At 38.5% G+C, this 26,302-nt stretch overlaps 1 protein-coding gene across 1 annotated transcript; it reads right to left on the bottom strand.

Moving 5' to 3' along the window:
- Positions 1-13,827: 13,827 nt before the first annotated feature.
- Positions 13,828-23,567, bottom strand: LOC140926134 (stress-induced-phosphoprotein 1-like). Its single transcript, XM_073375926.1, has 9 exons — positions 23,399-23,567; positions 21,520-21,624; positions 16,679-16,840; positions 15,975-16,052; positions 15,824-15,891; positions 15,354-15,495; positions 14,539-14,700; positions 14,135-14,212; positions 13,828-13,892 (listed from the first exon to the last, which is right to left on the bottom strand). Exons 2-9 carry the CDS (start codon positions 21,554-21,556, stop codon positions 13,828-13,830), a joined length of 792 nt encoding a protein of 263 aa, XP_073232027.1. The 5' UTR covers positions 21,557-21,624; positions 23,399-23,567.
- Positions 23,568-26,302: the final 2,735 nt, after the last annotated feature.

The following is a 26,302-nucleotide window of genomic DNA, read 5'->3' as shown; positions in this document are numbered from 1 at the left end:
CCGGAAATTCTTAGATTAATCCTCAAAGAAAATTTCTTCCACTTCAATGGAAAGCACTACCTACAAAACCATGGAACTGTAATGGGCACAAAGACAGCAGTTTTGATTCCTTTGCCAATATTTTCATGACATATATTGAAACAACAACTCTAAGCAAAACTGTCTTTAGAACAACAGTTTGGAAATGCTACATACACGATGTCTTTTCCCCATGGGACATTAGTAAACCAGACATCGAAGGGCCTTCACTGAACAAGCAAACTTACATCACCCAACTATTAAATTCATGGCCGAAACATTTGACACTGAGATGCAGCGTTTTTAGACACGGTTGTATACAAAGGCACAAGATTCAAGAAAAATCTATCCTTGATGCAAAGACACATTTTAAACGAACGGAAACCTTCTTGCACACACATTTCACCTCGTGTCACCTTCCAAGTGTTAAAAAAGGATTTGTCAAAGGAGAAGCCTTGAGAATCCTACGAAAAAACTCCTCAGAAACAACCTTTGAGGAAAATAATTCAAAAGACGCTTGATGGACAGAGGCTACCCACAAACTTTGATAGAAGACCTACTATCAGAAATAAAATTCACAAAAACGAGTCTAAACTCCTAAAACAAAACCTACAAGGAGGAAAAAGATTTATTGCCATTTGTGACACAATACCAACCCTCAGTGTCTACTATAAAGGAAGCTTGAATAATAAAAATGGAATCTTATACAAAGCCAACCATAACTTTAATAAATTTTTAAAGAACCACCAATCATTTCCTTACAAAAAAGGAAAATCATTAAAGGACATGCTCGTTAGAGCCAAAAAAAAAAAAGGTTAACAAAGGGTTCACAGGATGTGCGGTCTGTCACCCGTTACATTTTCTCGCACAACAGGTTTGTGAGTATTTTAGCAATAATGCCAGCTGGCTGTGTTTTATATAACAAGTGTGGTCAACTGTCTCGTTTAGTGCTTTTCTATGTAATAAAATTGGGTGACCCACCCCCTAAGGGTAGCTGCAAATTGCACGACCCACCCCTTGCACAAGGCTCAAAACCTCATGACCCACCCCCTCTCTGCTCCGGCCCACCCCCCCCCCCTATACTTTTTGACCAGTCCCTTATAGCCAAAAGGGTTTGTTGTGTCGTTCTTCGTATGAACTGCTGACAAAAATGGCGGTCGGTTGCTCCAGGTAAGACGTCGTCTTCCTGTATCATTCTTTTTCCTGTTTACTTGAAACGTAGAATTTCTGCAAACATTTCCTTTTAAATTTGTTTGTCATAAATAAACTTCGATTTTTCGACTTTTTTTTTTTACTAAATATATATATATATATATATTTAGTATATACACACTCAGTGATCTTGGTGATTTAAGCAATCTGATTGTTGCGCTATCTCGGACTATTCAACAATATTCACCTCCTAGCGAGTGGATAATGTGTGAGCTCGGTGTTTTTCCCATTTTTTTAGAGAACGATCTTTTAAAAGTCGACAAAATCCTAGGATTGACTTTTTCTAAAGGCACGAAAAGACTTGGAAGGATTCAATACGGCGTTGTTCAATTTAAAGTTTTTGTGCTCGATGGATTGTTTACAACTCCCGTGTGTTCGCGTAGAAGAAGCCGTTTTTGGCTCAAAAATCGAAGTTTATTTATGACAAACAAATTTAAAAGGAAATGTTTGCAGAAATTCTACGTTTCAAGTAAACAGGAAAAAGAATGATACAGGAAGACGACGTCTTACCTCGAGCAACCGACCGCCATTTCTGTCAGCAGTTCATAGCGGGGCTCCCGCGCGCGCGGAGCGCGCGTGGGACAGAGCCCCATACTCATGGAATATGGTCAACCTCTTTTCGTTTGGTTGTCACGTGATTGACCCAGCGTACGTACATACGTACGTACGCGTCTACAGATTGTACGGGTGGGGTAGGGGAGACTATCAAAAGGAAGGGAGGGGTGTCTCAGGCGTGTCTTGGCAAGTCCACATCTTCAATATAGGATTTTAGGACATTCACAATATGGTCAATTGACAGCTGTCAAAACAGGATAGCCACTGACCAGTATCCCATGACCATATCGCGGGCTCATGTGTCAACTCATCGAGGTGACGTGATTTATTTGGAAGCTGTCCGCTGACCAGTCAATTGTTTTACTAGATCGCGAACAATGTTCAATCTCATACTTTTACTAGTTAAACTGATAATGCCATGGATAATAGAAAGACTGGATAGGAAACTTATGTCACGTGGGCTGATTTCTTATCGCCGATTGGTTAGCTCGTGCTCCAAGATGGCGTTGCATAGTTCCATCATAGTGGAGATTTGTGACGAAACGATGGCGAAAATGTGGCGCAAACCAGTCGAAATGTAGGGTTTCTTTGTCTGCATGTTGTTCTTTTTCGGATTTTTTAGTGGTACTTTAATTTTTGGTGGGTGTTTTTTCCTTCGTTTTTTGTCTTACGGCGATGGCGATCCTTCAAAGCCACACTTGAACCTTCAAGGTAAGCACTTCTTGTTGTTGTTTTGTGTTATTTGTCCTTGTCTTTGAGAAAATTGCGTCCCAAAAATTGACCTTACCAGAGCCATATTTAGTACACTTGGCGACTGTGTTGGGACGCCTTTGTTATGAAGGTTTCTTCTTGTTTCTATTCTTAACTACGATTGACAGATGTTTTAAGGATGGAATTGTGGCATAGGCATAGTTACAGACTGAATGCTGTTATTTTTCAGCCATAAATTTCATTTGAAAATGGCTGAAACTAACTACGTTCGGAGCTGGCGCCGAACAAGTGTACGCACACGGTGTGTAAAGTTCCAATCGACTGACAAGTTTGTGTTGAGAACTGTTTCGCTCAAGTAATATCCTAGATTAACCCTGCTATATTGTTCGTAAAGGAGTATGTTAATTTCGCTCATCTTTTAACTAGTATATTACATATCCAGTGAATACAATCGCCTCACGTCGCTCCTCGCAGTTTGTATTCGAAGGCACTGAAAAGACTCGAATAAATTTTGTACTTTTCCCTTACATAAACTATAAATAATTGTTGCATCAATGGGAAAACACCTACTGACATTTTTGTCCTCCGTTTAGGCTGCTAAGTGTTGTTGTTATTTTTTAAACGGTGTTTTAGATTTCTTTTTGTTTTTCTTTCTTGTAGGATTTGCCAAACACACATAGTCAATGATGACAGTAAAATTGTGGTCAAGTACTCTTCTGAGTCATTCAATCTTTCTGTATTAAACAGCAACAAAGTTGCTTTTGTCACGCATGAGAGCCAGAAGGTGGCATCTAAATCATTTATGATAAGAAACTTTATTTATCACTTCTGAAGTGTATTTATTACTTTTTTGTGAGTGGGATAAATTAACTGTGTTTGAGGGTCAATGCTTGTATTAGCTGCAGAGTCATGTGTTTAAGTTGGTTAGTGTTCTTCCCTAAAACCGTCTATATCTGAATCACATTGTTTTTCAAACCAAAGATGGACTTGATTAGCACTATTATTGTATTCGGTTTTTTAGAGATCCAAAGCAACAATGTACCTGTAGATGATAAACCTTACCAAGGTATATTCTAAATCAAATTAATAAAACGTATACCTGTACTTGTTTGGGGTATGCATTTTGTTTTCAACAACATGGTAATGTGACCAGACAGTCATATTTTTTCAATCCCATATCCACTTACCTCAGACTAAACAAAGACCCCATAACCCGTGATGTTACTGTTTTTTTTTTTTTTCATATATATAAGCAGCTTCTATTTTCCTTGAGAACAGTGTTTATGTTTATTTCATTGGTGATTTACAGTATTCCCTATCCATATCATTAACACTACACAAAAACTTTAAGTTTGTTTCATCCTAAAAAATGGTCAGTATTTCAAAGATAATACATTTCTAGGTTTTATTAAGCCTTATAGAAGACCAGTGTTTCCTAATGAAAAAAGAAGTGAAGGTTCCACTATTAACCAGGAGAGTTTGCTTCCCAGTTGTATTCTAGTAGTTAACAATTAACCGTTTTACATAACATTTTTAAAAGCGTTGCAGTTCGCTTTTTCAAAGACCTCACTGAAAAGTACCTTGGGTCACTGTGCATTTAAACCTGACAATAACAAAACAACTTGCTTCACAATGAAAATTGATTTGAGAAAGTTTAGAAACGGCGTTTCCACGGTGGTCCGTAAGCAAATTTCCTTTCTCTGCTGTGAGCTTTTCCCCGCTTTTTTATATTTCTCAAATACGACTTCTTGTCACTGGTTGTCCGTAAAACTGAAGGGAAAATTAAACGCTTGTTTGAGCTGGGTACTTTTACCGCTAATAAAATCATTTTGTCAAGAGTTGTTAACTTATAAAATTTGACACTCGCTGAGCTTGTCGATAAAAGCAGAAAAGAAATCGTGAAAACCCTGACGACAAGGGTTAAAATTATTTCCGGTTTTCTTGTGGTTTGAACAAAATTAGGCTGTGCCTTTTTTATAGATGTTTTGTAGCTGTATACATGTAAGTTTTCGCATACGTTTTGTGTAGTTAGGCTTCCCGTTTGGTGCATAAAATTATCGGGCGCTGGAGTTATTCGTCGCTCTCACAAGTTTCATAATCATTTACTCTGTCTTTTGCCTCTACCGGTTCTGTACCCTCGAACTGTCTTCTCCAAGAGCAAGTCATCTTCATCCTTTACTTCAAAACATGGCCAATATGTATAGTCGAAGACAGAGATAGTGAAATATGCGAGGAAACATAAGACGCGCAAAACGTCGAATGAGGTTGAATGGCTCTCGATAATGTGACGTCACATTTTTCCACTATGTTGGAAACGATCGCGTCAGCCAGTTTCCTATCCAGTCTTTCTATTATCCATGATAATGCACACATATTGGACATCAATGTTTTGATCAATTAACAGCTGTCAAAACAGGGTACCCGCTGACCAGTATCACTTGACCGTATCGCGGGCTCAGGTGTCGACCCATCGAGGTCAAGTATTTTTTGAAGTTATCCGCTGACAAGGTACTAGTTTTCAAGTGATCGCAGGCTCAAGTTTAATTTTTTTGTTTTAATTCATATGAAACATGTGTTAATGTGCCGCACAATCAAAATTTTGATTTCAAACTGACCTCGGACGCGAAAATTCAGCCAGCTGCTACAGGTAGGGAAGACAGTTGCTTTTGACTTTTCTTACCATGTTCACGCGTTGGTCACGTTCTACGTCCAATTTTTATGCTCTGATTGGTCAAAATTTGACAGGTGAGTTCATGCGGAAAATTTATGCAGCATCTTGAATCTTGTTTACTTTGACCGCTGAAGCCGACAGGGTTTTGTGTCAGCTTGTGATGTTTTTAACTGTCTTTTTCCACTGGATGTACAAAATGAAATTCAGCTGCTATCATGAGTCTTCTGTTATTCATGGTTAGATTTGTTTATTGGGTTTTTGGTTGAGAAATACGTCACTTGTCAAAGTCGGAAATGCGATTTCGGATGGCATCGTTTTCGTTTTCACCTTGCTTGATGCGTAAGAGGATTGCAAAGTCTGAAGCGATACTGGCTTTTCTTGATACCTTTCAGGAGCTGCATCTCGAATGGTAAGCCAGAGAAATTATTGTATTTGATGTTTGTTTTTTTGGATCTGATTTAATGAAGTCGAGCGGAGTTTATGCGGTCATTTAGTTTATGCACGTTTGTAAGATTTGAGACAATGATCTCACCGAGTATCAGGTTTGATATAAACTTATAGAACTTTAAAAAGCCCTTAGACAGTTTCTCACCGCAAATAGAAAGAAAACGTTCCAAAGACTATTTAGTTATAATTCTGGCCGGAAAAGAAAGCTTTGAGCGATTTTCTTGCCTCGAGTTCGTCTTTGAAAAAAGCGTACACCGGGAAGCCGGCTTGAAACATAAACTTAAGCTTGAAGCTTGAAGACTCAGGATTTTTAGGGATAATTTCCTATATACTTGTCTTCCTGAATGAAAATTGTTGTTTCTGTATATGTTTCACCGAATTATATTTCTTTTATTGATTGTTAGTAGTCTCTCTTGTAATTTTAATCGCTGTGCCGATTGTTTTCAGTCGTTTAGTGAACATCGCTTGCAGGAGTACTCAAAATGCCACGCGTTAATAAACCATTAAATAAAAAATAAACAGAATATTAAAATTCTTTATAATGTTGTGCGTAACTCTGTTAATGTTCATTCAAACACTCGCCACAGCTCGCACTACAAAAGTGAGAACCGGATGGCCGTATAGGTGATTTTGGAAATTTTTTTAACAGTTTATGAATATTGAATGAGTACAATTTGTATTGTGAAATACTGCTTTCTGTCCGAGGTCTGCCGGTATGATAAAAACAGTGCCTCATACTACTGTTTCACCTCAGATGTGATGTATAAATGGTATAAAAGGTTGGTTTACACGCACCCAGATTTGTTGACAAGATTTTGCAAAGTAAACTTGTCGAACGCAAAAAAGTTGGCCTGATTTTTTTCCCTCTAATTAATCTACGGTGATCAAGAGCCATTATGGCTCTTAAATGTGATCGAAGATGTTTACCAGTTTTTGGGTGTACATATGAGGCTATCAACTCGATGTAAGATTTGGTTCACTCTTGGGCTGTTTGCAAATTATTTTTCTCTAAAATCAGGTAGCCTTTCCCTCAAAATTCACATAAATGTGCTCTAAAGTTAACTGAATTGTGGAATCCGAATACAAGTTTATTGTTTAATTTAAATTATAAATTTATTAATGGGAGCCTCGCTTTTAGCCCTGGCTAAATCTATATATTACGAAGAACGACACAACAAACCCTTTTGGCTATAAACTTGGTGAGTCAACAAAAAAAAACAAAGCTCTACTTTTCTTCTCAGGTAAAGAAACAGTTCAAACTTTTAGCGGTTCCATTTAAGCCATTACGCTGTTGTTTGCGAAATGATAGCGGGGCTCCCGCGCGCGCGAAGCGCGCGTGGGACAGAGCCCCATACTCATGGAATATGGTCAACCTCTTTTCGTTTGGTTGTCACGTGATTGACCCAGCGTACGTACGTACGTACGTACGCGTCTACAGATTGTACGGGTGGGGTAGGGGAGACTATCAAAAGGAAGGGAGGGGTGTCTCAGGCGTGATTTTTGCAAGTCCTCATCTTTTATATAGGACATTGTCAATATGGTCAAGTGACAGCTGTCAAAACAGGATCGCCACTGACCAGTATCCTATGACCATATCGCGGGCTCGTGTGTCAACTCATCCAAGTGACGTGATTTGTTTGGAAACTGTCCGCTGACCAGTTAATTGTTTTACTGTAGATCGCGAACAATGTTCAATCTCATAATTTTTAGCTAGTTTGGAATCGGAACACAGGAAAACTGATACACATATTGGACATCAATGTTATGATCAATTGACAGCTGTCAAAACAAAGTATCCGCTGACCAGTATCACTCGCGCGTATCGCGGGCTCAGGTGTCGACCCATCGAGGTCAAGTATTTTTTTGAAGTTATCCGCTGACAAGGTACTAGTTTTCAAGTGATCGCAGGCTCAAGTTTAATTTTTTTGTTTTAATTCATATGAAACATGTGTTAATGTGCCACACAATCAAAATTTTGATTTCAAACTGACCTCGGACGCGAAAATTCAGCCAGCTGCTACAGGTAGGGAAGACAGTTGCTTTTGACTTTTCTTACCATGTTCACGCGTTGGTCACGTTCTACGTCCAATTTTTATGCTCTGATTGGTCAAAATTTGACAGGTGAGTTCATGCGGAAAATTTATGCAGCATCTTGAATCTTGTTTACTTTGACCGCTGAAGCCGACAGGGTTTTGTGTCAGCTTGTGATGTTTTTAACTGTCTTTTTCCACTGGATGTACAAAATGAAATTCAGCTGCTATCATGAGTCTTCTGTTATTCATGGTTAGATTTGTTTATTGGGTTTTTGGTTGAGAAATACGTCACTTGTCAAAGTCGGAAATGCGATTTCGGATGGCACCGTTTTCGTTTTTTTCTTGCTTAATGCGTAAGAGGGCTGCAAAGTCTGAAGCGATACTGGCTTTACTTGATACCCCTCAGGAGCTGCATCTCGAGTGGTAAGCCTGAGTAATTATTGTATTTGATGTTTGTTTTTTATTTCTAATTTAACGAAGTCGACCGTAGTTTATGCGGCTATTTTGTTTACGCACGTTTGTAAGATTTGAGACAATGATCTGACCGAGTATCTGATTTGTTATATTAAAGCTTACAGATCTTTTAAAAGCCTTTAGACATTTTCTCACCGCAAATAGAAAAAACACGTTCCAAAGAATATTTAGTTATAATTCTGGCTGTAAAAGAAGCTTTGAGCGATTTTCTTGCCTCGAGTTCGCCTTTGAAAAAAGCAAACACTGGGAAGCCGGCTTAAAACAAAAACTTAAGCTTTGAGCTTTAAGACTCAGGATTTTTAGAGACACCTTTAATACTTGTCTTCCTGAATGAGAATTGTTGTCTCTGTATATGTTTTACCGAATTATTTTCTTTTTTAATCGCTGTGCCGATTGTTTGCAGTCGTTCAATGAACAACGCTTCCCGGAGTACTACTCAAAATCTGTCAAAATGTCGCGCGTTAAACCAGTTTAAAATAAAAAATAAACATAAGGAATTCTTATTATGTTGGAGCGTAACTGTGTTAATGTTCATTCAAACACTCTCCACAGCTAGCACTGCAAAAGTCAGAACCGGCTGGCCGAATATGTGATTTTGGAAATTTTTTTTAACGGTTTAGCTAAAGCCCACGCGTGCTTCGATCGTCCTGAACATTGAATGATAGCAATCTGTATTGCAAAATTGTGAAATACTGCATTCTGTTGTCCGAGGTCTGTATGATAAAACAGTGCCTCATAGTACTGTTTCACCTCAGATGTGATGTATAAATGATATATAAGGTTGGTTTACACGCACCCAGATTTGTTGGCAAGATTTTTTAGAGTAAACTTGTCGAACGAAATAAATTCGGCCGGAATTTTTTTCCAGGCCTAATTAACCTACGGTGATCGAGAGCCATTATGGCTCTTAATAAATGTGATCGAAGACAATTGCCAGTTTTTGGGTGTACATATGAGGCTATCAACTCGATGTAAGATTTGGTTCACTCTTGGGCTGTTTACAAATTATTTTTCTCTAAAATCACTTAGCCTTTCCATGAAAAGTCACATGAATGTGCTCTAAATTTAACTGAATTGTGGAATACAAGTTTATTGTTTGATTTAAATTATAAATGTATTAATGGGAGCCTCGCTTTTAGCCTTGGCTAAATCTATATATTAAACTTGTGAATTGCCATGTTTGAAAATTCTGCAAAGATCTATTTTTAAACTTACGCATGATTTGATCTGTCAATCAAATCGTACTTTTTAATGGTTTCCTCTCTGATTTTGTTGAGATCACTTCGTGTGGATATTCTAAAACAATTATTCTTTTCAATCTCGGTGAATAGTGGCTTTGGGAATATTTCCCCCGATTTCAAAGAATAATTGTTCAATATATATATTGTGAATGTGCATAATTCACAAATTCCATATTCCTTCACATTAAAGGATATTAAAATTCTTTTTCACAAATACATTCGTTCACATTCGCTGCAATTTTTATATAAATTTACATTCAACGTCAAAATTTTTATTCAATACTGTTGCTGTGTTCATTGAACATTTTGTGGGCATCCCTCTTCACACAAGCATTTTCTCCTAGGCTCCAGCTGCATGCTTTATTTTTGCCTGATGATAGTCTGTCCACTCACGTTTTTTCCTTTTCCTTTGTTTGAGTAATTTATTCAGTGCGTTACGGCTTACTAAATTCCCCGCAGTTTTTATTTTCATACGCGCACATGAAGATCTCTAAAGAGAAAAAAGAAGGTCTGTGAACAGGATAATTATTATTCGATTTTTGTACTTGTTTCTATGTATATACTAATCTTATTTAGAGACATACTTTAGCCCATTAACAGTGTTATATTTAGGGACGGACCGGGGGGGGGGGGGGCGAAGTACAAAAAAAATATTCGCGCAAGGGAAAATTAAGTGAAAAAAAATTCTTGCACGCCAATTAATCCTAAAAAGTATTCTTGCCACGGCCTAAAAAAAATTCATACAAGGAATTTGATAACGAAAAAAAATTCCTGCGGTTCGAAAATTGCCCTCCCCCCCATAACTTTTCTAATGGTCCGTCCCTTAAATGTAACATAAGATAAAAATTTTATCTTTTGAACAATAAAGACACTTTATTTATATATTTATTTGATAAAGAAAGGATACAGCTAGTCCTTTATCACACCAGATAATGGCTTCTTCAAACTGCTTCAACTTTAAACGGGTGTTCGCACCTAGTGAAAAAAATTCGACGCATTTAAAATGAGTAAATGGAGGGAAAATTCAGGTTTTCTACTGAGATTCATTTTTTACCTCGGATAATCGCCTTGAGATAAGATGGCTGTAGTGCTGTGGCAGCTTTAACATCACTCAGACATTCATGGTAATTCTCTGAAAAAGAGTTTTGTTGAGAAAGATGACTTTTTAATCAGTGCCACAGGATAACCAATAGGAGTGAAAGCTGTGACCTTCATGCTGCTAGTCCGGATGCTCTACCACTAAGCTACAAGTAAGGCCACTACTGAACAAGGTTCAAGTGACAAATACCGTACCCTTGGTACTGCTAGGACAAGAATCTTGATATGTGCTTATGCGTAATGATAGAGAAGTGACAGTGACACAGGGAGTAATGGGGGTGCTTGGATTTTTCTTTCAGAGCCATCCGGGCTGTCTTCATATTCGACACGACACTGAACACTTTATAAGATTCCTTGTGGGTGCAGGGAAGTATACATCAGCAGAACGCGAAGAAGCATGCATGAAGAAAAGGGAAATACGGTTTTCAAGAACTCAGACTTGAACTCAGTAATTCAAACAGATGAGACCAGGCACTATCCGCTTTGAGGCGAGGTTAAGATTCTCTTATCAAGACCCCAGGCTTTAAAAAGGTCTTCCACATAAAAAATTATCCTGATAACATCAATAATGGCAATAGAGACAGTTGTATTGAAATTCCAGAAGTGCCTTGACGTAAAAGGGCCGGGATGCAGAATAGACGATGGAACGTTGGATACGGAATAAAGTACAATGTCGACATTACATAAAGTTAATATGAATGATACTTTACCCAAGTGATAGTGGGCGGACGCCCTGTTGTTGTACAATTTGGCATTCAGATCCTCATCGTTGCATTTTACTTCAATTCCCTCTGTGTACAATTTTATAGCCTTGACATGATCATCTCTAAGAAATGCATCATTGCCGGCATTTTTGTAAGTTTCTGCTATTGCTGAAATAAAAATACAAACAGAGTTTCGAGTTCTGCCAGTATCGGAATGAGTCAAGGCAAGAGAAGAAAGCATAACATCTGATGCCTGACAAAATGTAGATCCACTTGAAGTTAAGACCCTGGTTATAAGTACGCTTTCTGTTTGAAGTTTACTTACTTCTACAATCAAGAGATGTTTGGTTTGTTCGTGAGTCGCCCTCCTCTTTTGCTGCTTTATCGCCTTCCTGTGTTAAAATCTTTTCGCCTTCTATGACAAAACAAGTCTTTATCTCCAGCAGATCCTTGTTGTCCTTGTCAATCTTATAAGAGTTAAGGGGATAGAAAATAATCTGCGTTTACCTTAAATCAGGCTGACGGCAGTGGTAGCAATGATACAAGTAGCAACAGCATCAGTTGGAGCTGTACTTTAAAATGGTTCGGTAATCCATTTTGTACTTGTAAATGGCTACTCTTTGTGTGAGACGTCAGGACGCGTCACCAACAAGTCTCTTAATATTTAACCTGACTTTATCGATTCAACCTTAATTTACTAAACGGTGAAAAAAAAAGACATTCATTTGACCTTGTAAAAGTAAAGAAGGTAATAATTTATGCGGTCAGGAATTTGAATTTACTCTTCTACGAAAAGCCGTAGTCTGTCCACACACGTTTTTTTTCCTTTCCTTTTGTTTGAGTATTTATCCAGTGCGTTGTGGCTTAATAAATCCCTTGCAGTTCTTATTTTCTTTCGCGCACATGAAGATCTCAGTAGAGAAAAAAGAAGCTCTGTGAACAGGGTAAAGAAAGGATACGCTTAGTCCTTTATCACACCAGATGATGGCTTCTTCAAACTTCTTCAACTTCAAACAGGTGTTCGCCCCTAGTGAAAAAAGTAGACTCATTTGAAATGATTAAAGGGAGGAAAAAAAATCAGGTTTTCTACTGAAATTCATTTTCACCTCTGATAATCGCCTTGAGATAAGACGGCTGTAGTGCTGTGGCAGCTTTTACATCACTCAGACAATCATGGTAATTTTCTGAAAAAGAAGTTTTTTGAGAAAGATTACTTTTCTGCCACTAGAAAGTTATCCTGATAACATCAATAATGGCAATAGAAACAGCTGTATTGAGATTCCAGAAGTGCCTTTACGTAAAAGGGCCGGGATGCAGAATAGACGATGGAATGTTGGATAGGGAATAAAGTACAATGTCAACATTACATAAAGTTAATATGAATGATACTTTACCCAAGTGATAGTGGGCTGAAGCCCTGTTGTTGTACAATTTTGCATTCAGATCCTCATCGTTGCATTTTACTTCTATTCCCTCTGTGTACAAGTTTATAGCTGTGACAAAATCGTCTTTACGAAATGCATTATTGCCAGCATTTTTGTGAGTCTCTGCAGTTACTGAAATAAAAATACAAAAAGAGTCTTGAGTTCTGCCAGTAAGTAAACTAGTCAAGACCAGATCGAGAATAAAACTGCAAAATGTTGCCTGACATACGAAATGTAGTGTAGACCCACTTCAAGTAAAGACCCTGGTTAACAAGCCCGCTTTTTGTTTGCAGTTGACTTACATGTGCAATCAAGAGATTTTGAGTTGTTTCCTGAATCGTCCTCTTCTTTTGCTTCTTCGTCGCTTCCCTGTTTTGAAAGATTTTGGTGTTCCTTGATAGAGCAACTCTTTATCTCCAACAGTTCCTGGTTGTCCTTGTAAATCTTACTAGAGTGAAGGTGCAGAAAATAATGTGCTTTCTTAAACTAGGACTTATGTTGTTGTTGGCAATAGTAGTGGTTATATAATTTTAGTATATACTAAAACAGTGGATAGTGTTTTTCGGGCGCTCTGATTGGCTACTCAATCAGTGAATTTCCTGCACTATTCACTGATTCACCTCCAGTTCCTTCGAGCGAGCGACGCCAAACTCGCGTAGGTCGCGAGCAAAATGTTCTCCCGGTTTGCTGCCGCAACAAACTAAGAAATTTCACAACTAATCAAGCAAGCTATTTCCGAAATACATGAAGAAGGTGACGAAGTTCGGTTTGGAAGTTTTAACAGGTAAAGCTTTGTCTTTTTGACTTGAATAGTTATCGATAAAACCGGTGAAAAAGTTTTTTGTTTACAAATGCAAATTAAGCTTAAGTCTTGCGTTACTTTATTTAGTTGACTTGTTCATAAATAAGCTTAAAACTAAATTTAATAATCTTTTTTACAGAATTATTTTAAATACAAACAGAATTCACAACTCCTTTTGAAGAAACTTCCCCGCAAGAGCTAAACAAACGCCTTCAAAAGTTTATTTTGTCGCTAAGAAAAAGCGACGACCGCGGCCGTTCGGTCATCGCGCGCCAAAATTGTAATCGTTGGCAACAGTAAATGAACGGTGTCGGTGGCTACTAGTGGTTATTTACCTCGCCGCTTCGCGGCCTCGCTAAATATCCAATACTAGCCACCTCCACTTCGGTGAATAATTGTTATATATTTTCAAATAGTTGACTCCCTTTCCTTACATATCATGCAATGGCTGCTCGCAGGTCACTTCTTTTAATCGACTTCATCGATTCAAACTGCTTATTTACTGAAAGGTAAAAAAAGAGTTGATACTGACATATTAAAAGTAAAGAAAATAATAGTCGTGCGAGGGGCTGCGCGCATTAGTCTAAGAAAGGATACGGTTAGTCCTTTATCACACCAGATGATGGCTTCTTGAAACTGCTTCAACTTTAAACAGGTGTTTGCTCCTAGTGAAAAAAAAAGTCGACTCGTTTAAAATCATTGTTTTAGGAAAAAATCGCGTTTTCAACTGAGATTCATTTTCACCTCTGATAATCGCCTTGAGATAGGACGGCTGTAGTGCTGTTGCAGCTTTTACGTCACTTAGACAATCCTGGTAATTTCCTGAAAAAGAGTTTTATCATACGCACATTACAAGGAATAATCCGCACGAAAATTAGATCAAATCTTGACTGAGTGGGCAGCGTCTACTTTATATGTAAACCTTGCGTAAGCTCGAGGTTTTTTCAAATCCGATACTACAACACACTTTATGCTATATAACGAAAGTTTAGTGACCAACGAAAGCAAGATTGTGAGTATTTTATAAGATTCCTTGCGAATGCAGCGAAGTATGCATTGGCGGAAGATGCATGCATAAATTGAACCTATTACGGCACATAAATTTAATGCAATGTTGATGCTTTGAGTTGATATGAATGATACTTTACCTAAGTGATAGTGGGCTGAAGCCCTGTTGTTGTACAATTTTGCATTCAGATCCTCATCGTTGCATTTTACTTCTATTCCCTCTGTGTACAAGTTTATAGCTGTGACAAAATCGTCTTTACGAAATGCATTATTGCCAGCATTTTTGTGAGTCTCTGCAGTTACTGAAATAAAAATACAAAAAGAGTCTTGAGTTCTGCCAGTACGTGAACTATTCAAGGCCAGATCGAGAGTAAAACTGCAAACAGATCCACTTCAAGTTAGTAAAGACCTTGGCCCCAGTTGTTCAAACGTTGGATAGCGCTATCCAACGGAAATCAATTACGCTATCTGCTGGATAGTGATTTATCCGGTGGATAGCTGTTGCGGTCCAAAGTCGAAAACTCAAACTCCGCGTATGTTAAACTATGTCTTTATTCCATAAACATTCCAGGTTTCCAAAGACAAATAGATCTGATCCGAGTCAACTTCAAACAAATTCACGATGAAGTGGGTCCAAATAAGGTCTAATATCCTATGCACGACTAGTTAGGTTTTCTAGAATCAAATTACAAGCTTATGATGAGTTCAGTGTTCAAAAGTTCGTAAGGAAAAGGCCGAAATATAAGTCAGAAAACTTACCGACTGTTTTGAGTTCCACGAGTACACTTCCAAAAAGGCAAACTTACAAAGAGTCAGGCTTAAAAAACACGTGGTTACATTGCAGGTACGAAATACTTGCGCAGCGGTAGTAACAATAGCGCTATCCAACGTTTGCACAACCGGGGCCAGGTTAACAAGCCCGCTTTTCATGGCTTTTTGTTTGCAGTTGACTTACATGTGCAATCAAGAGATTTTGGGTTGTTTCCTGAATCGTCCTCTTCTTTTGCTTCTCCGTCGCCTTCCTGTTTTGACAGCTTTTCATGTTCCTTGATAGAACAACTCTTTATCTTCAACAGTTCCTGGTTGTCCTTGCCAATCTTACAGGGGTAAAGGTGTAGAAAATAATCTAAATTCATTTTTAACCTAGGACTTGCGTAGTTTTTGGATTAGTAGTAATAATTATGACAGTAAGAAGCACAGTAACGGCTGTAGTTTAAAAAATGGAATCTTTTTCCGTACATATCAAGGGCAGCCACTCTTAATGTAAACCGTTAAAAGTCGTCACTGAGAGATCATCATTTTTAATCACCTTTATTGATTCAACTTCTTATTTACTGAAAGCTAAGCTTATCTACTGAAATGTCAAAAGTAAAGAAAATAATAGTTGTGCGATGAGGCAGCGTGTATTGATCTAAGAAAGGATACGGCCAGTCCCTTATCACACCAGATCATGGCTTCTTCAAATTGCTTCAACTTTAAACAGGCCCTCGCTCCTAGTGAAACAAAGTTGACTCATTTGTCATTTGTCATAGAAGAGAAATAAAACTTGAGATTTTTAAGTCAGTTTCATTTTTACCTCTGATAATCGCCTTGAGATAAAATGGTTGTAGTGCTATTGCAGCTTTTACGTCATTCAGACAATCATGGTAATTCTCTGAAAAAGATACCCATATGATAATCATCCTTAAGAAGAATCATATATATAAAAATATAATTCCGGACGCCCTTACGCAAAAAACTGACTCTCACTGAGACGAAAAAATTTACCCCGGGGCACTTAGCTGATAGGCAGCACGCACATAAAAACTAAATTTGGTTTACGGCCCCCGTCTTATAAAAAATGGACGCAACTGTTACACTCTGACTCACCGTTTACGGTATTAACTCGTCGAAGCGCCGTATGAAATTATTCGGTACTTAATTCAGGTCGGCCTTTTTTGAAAACGTCTCATTTGCGAATTACTCAGTACTATGTAAACTTTCTCCCTCTTTCTTTTTTTCGTTCCAGAACAATGAGAAACTGTATTTTTAAAAGGCATAAGAATCACCATTAAAACATCTTCAGCACCATCTTTAGCACTTGATTTTGCAGAGCTTGAACATTGGTTAAAAAGACAGAGACAGCCAAAGGTTTCCTTCGGTTAGCGAGTCTTGCTTTTACAAGAAATGAGCGTGCACTCTCTAAACTCAATATTAAAGGAAATCTATAGGGATATCCTTAAATGCCACGCACCTCAGTAAATAGAAAGTTAGTTTCTGATCTCTCATTCATTATTTTACCTAAATAGAAGTATATCGTCGATCTGTTGTTGTACAGCTTGGAAACAAGTTGTTTATCCGTGCATTGAATTCTGATTCCTTCCGTGTAAAAGGAAATGGCTTTGGCGAAATCTTTCTTTGAGTACGCCTCATTGCCCGCATTCTTGTGTACTTCTGCTTTTTCTAAAACGAAAACAATGTTCCTGAGGAAGTGTGAGCACATGCCTTGCATCAGAGTTTACCTCCCAACACAACTGTTGTGAACTGTTCACTTGTCCCGTGCATTAATTAGACTGCAGCTGTAAATTAGTCAGACCAATTCGCTCTAACGAAGGACTAGCAATCTGAACGTCAGTTTATCAATCTTTCTACGTCGCCGATTTGCTTTAATTATCAACCCAGTTGACTGATAAAACCAAGTCTTTGTGTAACTTTTACTTACCTACCGACGCACCACCACAGTTTCTTTACAAACTAACCCCTTTAAGGTGACTCGACCCAGTATTTTTTTTTTTTTTGGGGGGGGGGGGGGGTACCATCCTACTTTGAAGCTCTCTGGTATCCCCACCTTTACTTTTATCGTAAGTCTAACACATAGAATGGATAACATATAGATCAATCTACAAGATAACATAAAATTTTTGGCGATCGGAGTAAATGTCACGTGGTTATAATGCCACGCCCCTTTGAGGTCTGAGTCGAAAATCTGCTGTTGCCGGCATTTTTTCATGAAAATCTCTCGGCTACACATAGTGCGCATTAGTGCCTTGCGCTGAACAGAGTTTCACCAAAATCGCAAAGACCCAACTCGAGAAATTCTGCGGTTTCCAAATTTAGGTCATAATTTATGCGCAAAGACTTAGGATAAAAGTAAAGGTGGGGGTAACCAGAGAGCTTCAAAGTAGGATGGTACCCCCCCAAAAAACTGGGTCGAGTCACCTTAATTGATGAATGATTTTTTTGTTTTTGATTGAGAAAACGAACTGGTTAAATTGTCGCCCAGACAAACGGAACATGCATGTAGTGGACTCCCTCGTCGATCCCCTTAGTTGCAGAGTCATCCCTGCCCCTTTCCTACAGTCTTTCTGTACAGGCAGGTTACGCTGACGTCATAACCAAATTTTCTTGCTTCGATAGTTTTTCAATTTCTATAGTAATGCAGGCTCCGCTATTAAGATCGGGACAGTACGATCACCCCGTTTTCACAACAACCACATTTTGAAGTCTGCAGTCGACGACCTTCTCCACAACGTTACGTCAAGCAATCAGACAACCTAGAACTATTTTTATTCTGAGCGATCGACAGTTGGAGTGACTTCAAGCAGGTGGTGGATAGTCAGCATTGAATTAAACCTGCCATTCCATATTTTAGTTAAAGCTTAGTATGACACTACCCCGTTTAAGCGACCAAGGTTCATATCAGCGGGGTTAATGCAACCACTGGGTTTAAAACAAGACTGTGAACTGTTTTTAGTACCTTCCTTACTCGCAATTTCTGACAAACGTGTTCATCTTTTACTGCTGAAGACGTTTTACGCGGCGAGGTTAAGGTAGTCAATCTAGTCTGCGTGGCTGGCGGTTTCCAGCGGGGAGCGCGCCCCTGAACAAGCGGAGCAGCCGCGAGGGGAATGGGGAAAAAGTGCGCGCTAAGCAACTATCCTGTTCCCATGAGGACCCGCATACGACTTTTTTTTGTACACCACAGGACGCTGGGGTTGTTAAGGACGCTAGGGTTTGAGTGACAAGCAATAAACTTCCTACTGCGAAAAGCAATTAGTTTCTTTACCGTTTGGTCCAATCATCAGTGGTATTATTCGATAAAGCGTCACTTTTTTTAACAAGATTAAGGCGGCATCTGGCGATAGAGTAATTGAGAAGAGATTACAATTTAACATAAGCCAGAGATTTGCGTTCTTAGCTTACGAGTTATCCAGAATAATCGCGCGTGGCCTACGACTCAAACGTTGTCTTTCTGGTCTTTTCCAGTATTCAGTAAAATGTAGCGTAGTTCCATATTGTATTGAATGTACGTATTGAAGGTCGCAGAACTCAAATAGAATCGGGCGAATGTTGCTAGATAAAAGCGTTGATTCAAAATCTTTATTATGTAAAACCCGCACTCCTTGAACACACAGCATACTACTCATCGTAAAGGAAAGATGGATGCCAAAGCAGATTGCAATCATTGATCTCCGAGGCTTTGTGTGCGCAGATTCAACGAATTTCTTTGGCGTGAGCTTGCTAAACTGCAGTTTCCGCAGTGAATCGCGTGTCACGCACGCGCTGGTGTGTTGTGTTCGTATTTTTATGGCATCTCTCTGATGGAATCTTGTACATTCAACGCACTATAGTTAAAAATTTAACCAAAACAATGGAAATAATAATTGACTTTTTCTTTATATGGAAGTAGTGTGACATTATGATTTGACCTCTGATCGAATACATGTAAATCCGGCATTGCATTCTTGAGATGAACGTAAAGGACGGTGTGTGCGTCTTTCGATTTATGACATTACGAGGAGAAGACGGTCTTCCTATGCCTTCAAAATGTTTCTGAGCCTAACGATATTACGACAAACGTGTAAGTGGTAATATTAATCGGCAGTCTGGTAGGCATTTTGATGTTGAAAACGTTAGATCTTCTAATCCGACTGCATTTGTTTGGTGACTATTATGCATGATCTGCTGCTAATGATGTAAAGCGTGTGCAAACGGGCTACATAAAAAATTTCCGTTATTTAATGACGACAGGTTGCGGAATACTATTGATAGTAGATGAAGATGTCATAGTAGAGGCAGAAAACACAGAGACCAAGCGATCAAATGGATTCGGTCGAATAGTGAAATCGTCATCCCGCCAAAACGTGTCCAAAGCCCGCCAAAAATTACCAAATATCGCCTCTTCCGCTAATTAACTCTTTATTCATTCAAGAAAAAGCTATGTATTGCAGGATTTTAGAAAATTAGGTATGGGAGTGGAAATCATTGTTAACATGTTTCAAGGGTGACTATTTTTTTTAAAAAAAGACAAGGCGTGCGGCGAGTTTTATTGTAATGCCATGGTGTTCTAAACTCCTAAGTGCGATTTTTAAAGCAACAGAAACACTAGGTGGCACGCCCGTGATTCTGTGAGTTTAGACACCACGGCATTATGAAATCACTAGTGCACGAAGTGGAAATTTAAAGTTTAATATGTTTAAGCTTGAGTAAGCGAGTTTTATTGTAATGCCATGGTGTTCTAAACTCCTAAGTGCGAGTTTTATCATGCAACAGAATCACTAGGTGGCACGCCCGTGATTCTGTGAGTTAGACACCACGGTATTATGAAATCACTTGCGTACCAAGTGGAAATTTAAAGTTTAATATGTTTAAGCTTGAGTAAGCGAGTTTTATTGTAATGCCATGGTGTTCTAAACTCCTAAGTGCGATTTTTAATGCAACAGAAACACTAGGTGGCACGCCCGTGATTCTGTGAGTTAGACACCACGGTATTATGAAATCACTTGCGTACCAAGTGGAAATTTAAAGTTTAATATGTTTAAGCTTGCGTAAGCGAGTTTTATTGTAATGCCATGGTGTTCTAAACTCCTAAGTGCGATTTTTAAAGCAACAGAAGCACTAGGTGACACGCCCGTGATTCTGTGAGTTAGACACCACGGTATTATGAAATCACTTGCGTACCAAGTGGAAATTTAAAGGTTAATATGTTTTAGCTTGAGTAAGCGAGTTTTATTGTAATGCCGTGGTGTTCTAAACTCCCAAGTCACTAAATCACTTGCGCAGTAACTGGGTTTACAAGCTACAAAAGCTATATGTGTGACTTAATGTGTTTTTTAATAGGAGATTTTCTTGTAGGAGACCCTCCGCCAGTTATATTTTTCGGCATTTATTAGTAAAAGATTTGTTTTCTCGTTATAAATAAAACACGCGTGGCAAAATTCCCATTTCCGGCACTTTTAGTACGTCCTAGAAATTGGAAAGCACAGTAAGTAACCGTTTATTCGCAAGAAGGCTTTTCTTTTTCTTTTTAATATTTATTTAGAACAATACTGTTGCGATCCGTTCGCGGAGAATCTCTGCTAATGCGTTTACATTTCGAAAACAATACTTTTTGTGGTCTCGCGTTCTCCTCGCGCGCGTCCTTTTGCTTTTAATCACCTGGAAACTTTGGTTTTACGTGGTAGTTACAAAGAATCGTTTCCGCGCGGCCCGCACAATGTAAATAAATTTGAGTAACGTGGCCGAGTGTTCTGAAGTTGCTCTCTTTGAAAATTTTTAAAATAGAATCGAAGATGTATTTACTGTGAGGTTCCGGTTATCGTTTGGGGACAAAAGCATATTTTGATTGTGTTAATTGCTCCTGTCGGATGAAATGTCATATGAATTAGCAAGATGACGTGCGAGTAATAAGTTCCAGGGGTTTCTCATGGTTTCCAACCTTCGGTCTGCACTATGTTGTCAACACTTCCTTTGTTTTATATTGCGCAATCGGTCAATTCAGATGACCGTCGTACACGTATCCAAGGCTTGCGGGTCATCATGGGCGTTCATATCGAGGGGAAGGCGCGAAGAGATGCGAGTGGGAAAAACAGCGAGGGGGTGGGGTAGGGGGTGAGAGGTTCCCTCCTCTCTCCCTGTCCCTCACCTCCTTATTTTTTCTCCCGCTCTCTTAATTTGCGCCGCACTCCACTATCTGAACGCCGGGAACAGGCTATATACTATATAGCTACTCAAGCTTCCAAAGATCAAGACTAAACGAACTTAAAAATTTCCTACTTCTTCTACAAATAGCGATTAATACTGAAACCTATGTTACAACGTCAACAACTATACTAAACTCCTTTCATTCAGTTTATATACACCTCTTAAAGTGTCCTCCTCAAAGTCATTGTCCTCCATTGTTTTCTTTACAGGATATGTGACATTCCTTTCACCTGTAGCTTTAACTGCAGTCTTTGCCACAGCTCCTGGGTTAAAAAAATTAATATTCTTGTAAAATAATGATAATGATAATGGTAATATAATGATAATGATAGTTACTTACTTTACACAGTTGTAAACTTATTGGAGACATCTAACTTACTACACACCAAATAACATAATGTTCTTAACTAGGATACATTAAGATGCCTAAGATATCAAATTAATCTACATTCCTCCTAATTACGAATGGAAATTTAGCTACTGAGACACATTGCGATTCTTACAGCTCTCTGTAGTTAAATGTTGGAGGCCTAACATTTTGATTCTTAAAAGCGTGTATTGCATGACTTTTATACTCAATTACGGGACTCAAATAGGTATCAATTGTTCGGGCACAGATTCGTATTGAGAAAGCTTAAGCTACGTGCAAAAGAACGCAACAATCCCAACGTTATTAGGCCAACAATGTTGTGAGTTTTTTGCGTTCGTGTTGACAGTAATGTGCAAACGGACGCAACAACTCCCAACATTGTTGGGACCTGCAATGCTTCGGCGTGGAAAGGATACAGACCATATAAACTCCAAGGAGACCATGTTTAATGCGCGTGCGTGGCCTCTACAAGGTTGGAAACGCTGCCATATGCATTATATTACGGATCCAACATTGTTGGGCCACGCTTTGGCGATCACAGAACAAAAGAAATTTTGAGAGTTCTTGGTTTAAAAGTTTGACTGGTGTCAAGCTTTGCACAACAACTCACAACAACACGCAACAACATGCAACAGGGTGAGCAAAAGGACGCAAAATGTAACAACTAACAATGTTGCATCCGTTTGAAAGGGGCTTAAGACACTTTACGAACACAATAGGCGCAATTCAAGGACGACGTTTGACTCAAGGCTGTACCAACCTACTGATCCTGCATCCTGCGTGACGGAATCACGACAGAAATTGTCGAGTCTAATCACTTGGCAGGATAATTAATTCAAAGAGTTGTTCTACCGTTGACACCGTTGTGTCTAATTTCACAAGATGTATAAAACTGGCCCTTCAAATCAGTCAAATTTTAAGCCTCTAGATCATTCTTATAAGATAAGAGAAATCATATATTATTACATTCTTTAACGTTTTTCGCCTCCATAAAAATACATGAAGTTCCTTTGTGTACGGCCCTGGCTTTTTACAAGTTTGTGAATATTTAGTAATAACACATAAAGAACAAGGAAGTGAAATCTGATGCTGTACTCCTTCCAGCTTTTCTTCGTTGCCCTGACATGAAGCAAGAAAAACTAAGCGTTTTGTGTTTACAGCCACTTAGTTAACGGCTACAAGTCTCCTAGGCGTATAAAAGTCGTTTCGTAACTTCTCAGACACGTCCGATAGAACTCTTTCTCCGGACTATGCTTAGTTTGTTCATAGATATTACGGCACCATAAATAGAAGCAATGGAATACCAACTTCTTATGCATCCATTCCACTTACCGACTCTTTGGTTCGTTAAAGATTTACCGCTGTGTTTAGTGCGTATGTTTATAGTATTGATCGTAACCCAAAAGTTTCGTCATTTCAATCTAATAGACCTTGTCACGGTTTTCGACGCCATCTTGACGAGTAGGCAAACGCGTGAGAAATTACTCTTACATGTAAATTTCGCCTTTTCAAATTTTAACACTCGTCGACTGTCATATTAGTAATCTGATTGCGGAGGCAAAACGCAAATTTGGGGGCCGTTCTTGAAAGTACAAGAAATCAGAGCTTTTAAAAATTTCTCACATAAAGGGGCGATAAAGATAAGGACATGCGACTTTGAAACTTACCGCACAACAGACTACAAAACCGTCGGGAGTCTTCGCTCAATCAATCTTACACCTTCCCCAACGTAACATTTTGTAAAAGCAGAAATGCTTAATGCTTGCACTGCCTTAAACTCATGACGTTTCCTACGGAGAGAAAAGGCTACGGAACCCATTTTAACCGGACATGCATAGGAAGTATATGAGTATAGTACAAAAATGTTTACTCACAGTAAAGCAAACAAAAAAAGTGAAACCTAGCGGGTCGGGAAAAGTCCCGATGAATGCTTAATTTTTGAGGGGGCGGTACAGGGGAATTCATATTTATTTTTTTTTTTTTTCACAATTACACTGAACAGGCGAATCAATTTTTTGTACAATATCAACCCCTATCCATTTTAAAACTGTGTTAAAAGTTTCGATAGCTTTTTTAAATCGCAAACAAACAGCTTTGCGTCTATTTCGTTCTTCTGTGTGACTTTGACACTCTCAAGGTTTTGACATGCGCTTTGCTTAGCGACCCTGACGACAATGTTTGTACCGCTAGTGTCTGTTTCCGTGGCAGATTGTGATTGTTCTGTTTGGTTGCCCATTGACCAGCCGAAATATTGGCCATTTATATGTAATACAAACGAAAACTTTACCTTTTTTTCGTGAATTCCTTTGCACTTGCTATGCATAGTTTTTTTGACATCTTATAAAAATGAACACGGCGAGGCCAAACCACTCCCCCAAAGGGCTTGTTAAGGCTTAATTTACGTATAATTTATTGCTGAATTCAGCATGAAAATAATTTCTAGCTACCAGTAGACACCGACAAGCCAAACTTCGTCGCTTTCTTCACTCTAAATCCAAAAGATCTGTTTTGGCCCCAAAAATGGGGCCGTTTCGGTGAGTAAAATAGAGTACTATTTTTGGGGCTAAAGTAGCCCATTTAGAATAGAGGCGTTTTGGCCCCAATGAACGGGGTAGAAATAGCCCTCTGTTAAGTGGCCACAACGAAGAGGCAAAAGGGCTGTTTTGGAAAAATAGGGAGTAGTTTTGGTTTCTAATAGGGTTGAAGTGGTTCATTTTAAGAGTCAATTCAGCCCTTACAGGGCCGTTTCATACCTTCAGTTACGATGAAAATTGGCCCATATTTCGTGACCAATTTGGCCCAATGGGGAGTTAAAACAAATGTACTTTCTATGACTAAATCGGTACCATCATGTCTGAAATGGAATTCCTTACCAGAGCCGTTTTGGACCTTAATTATTTATAACAGCCCATCCACAGGGATTATAATGGTTCTTGGTATTCTATAAAATGGCCCCATTTTTGGGCCATTTAGAATCAATACAAGGGGCATCAACGGTCACAATGGGTGGCTGATTTAGCCCGTTGCATTTAGTTATCAGAATCAGTGCAGTTTTAAGTGCCAAATCAAGGCCTTACTATAGCCCAAAGGAAAATAAACTTTAGTTCCCCTTCAGGTGCAAGTGAGTTTAAAACTGCTCTTTGAGCCTACAATTAACAGTTATTTACCCTAAAAGTGTTCTTGTTTTGTGGTGGATCTAATCTCATTACCTTGCCCTCTCATTTAAAATACACAAGAGGCATGCTTAGTGCAATGTAAAAATATTTTATTATTATTATTTTTTAGCAAACTTAACCAAAATTTGGAATGTACATCTCTAAGATAACTTTACAAAATACTGCTGGGAGCCCCAATACCAAATTTCATAAAAATAATGTCAGAAAAGTGACTCAGCAGAACCCTGCTAAATTAAAACTCTCAAGGTTGCCAAGAAGTTCATTAGGCTCAAAATAGAGGGGTTGGTGCTGAATTTTAAGCACTACATTCAGCTGTAATGATTACAGTAGAAGTGAGTATAACTTCTTAGGAGCCTTTGAGCCCCAATACCAAATTTCATAAAAATAATGTCAGAAAAGTGACTCAGCAGAACCCTGCTAAATTAAAACTCTCAAGGTTGCCAAGAAGTTCATTAGGCTCAAAATAGAGGGGTTGGTGCTGAATTTTAAGCACTACATTCAGCTGTAATGATTACAGTAGAAGTGAGTATAACTTCTTAGGAGCCTTTGAGCATTTTTTATTTGCTTGAGAAGTTTTAAGTTTTAACCCCCAAATCGTAAAAGCATGAAAAAGAAGGCAAAAATTTGTTCTGTTAAGTTAGCAGAGCTTTTCTCTATACATTTCACTATTGCAAATTCAAAATGCCATTGAAGAGTGTGTTGACACTCAACAAGGTCTGAATGACCTTTATATACCATTACCATGTTAACAGTTTACTATATAAAATGATGACAGCAAAGACATTATACTCTCTACAATACTCTGGTGCAGAATGGTGCATAACATAATTCCATCACACACAATGTACACTTTGTTGAAATCAAAGGCCTCTTCAATTGCAACAGTTTGCGGTTATATGAAAGTTGCTATTTCTGCATCAACTGAAGCATTTCTCTGTCAAAAAAGCAAGAAAGAACAACATCAACAAGTTGTACACTTACTAACATACAGTTTCCCAAATTAGACTACATGTGGCAATGATAAACATGATAATTTACATTGACAAAAAGGGAAAAATACTGTTCTTGATAGCTGTGGTTAAGTAGTGTAATACAATGAATGGTTATCATCTATCAAGAACTAGAAATGCAAATCTTACATAACTCTGCTAATCATAGGAAGTAACATGGCCACCTAAAATAAAGTTGCAATAATGTACATGTAAGCTTTAAGCAGTTTAAGCTATGAATTTACCCAGTAGTCAATAACATTACAGATGACAGTTTTTTAATACATGCAAGTCTGACTCAGTAGCAATAATAATAATAATAATAATAATACAGTGAAACCTCTAGTAAGCGGACACCTTCGGGACCTTCCCAAGTGTCTGCTTAATAGAGTTTGTAAAAATTGTG

The sequence above is a fragment of the Porites lutea genome, chromosome 2 (assembly GCF_958299795.1).
Source record: "Porites lutea chromosome 2, jaPorLute2.1, whole genome shotgun sequence".
Lineage (NCBI taxonomy): Eukaryota > Metazoa > Cnidaria > Anthozoa > Scleractinia > Poritidae > Porites > Porites lutea.
Note: the sequence above shows the minus strand (reverse complement) of the source record. Positions and strands in the feature narration are given on the sequence as shown.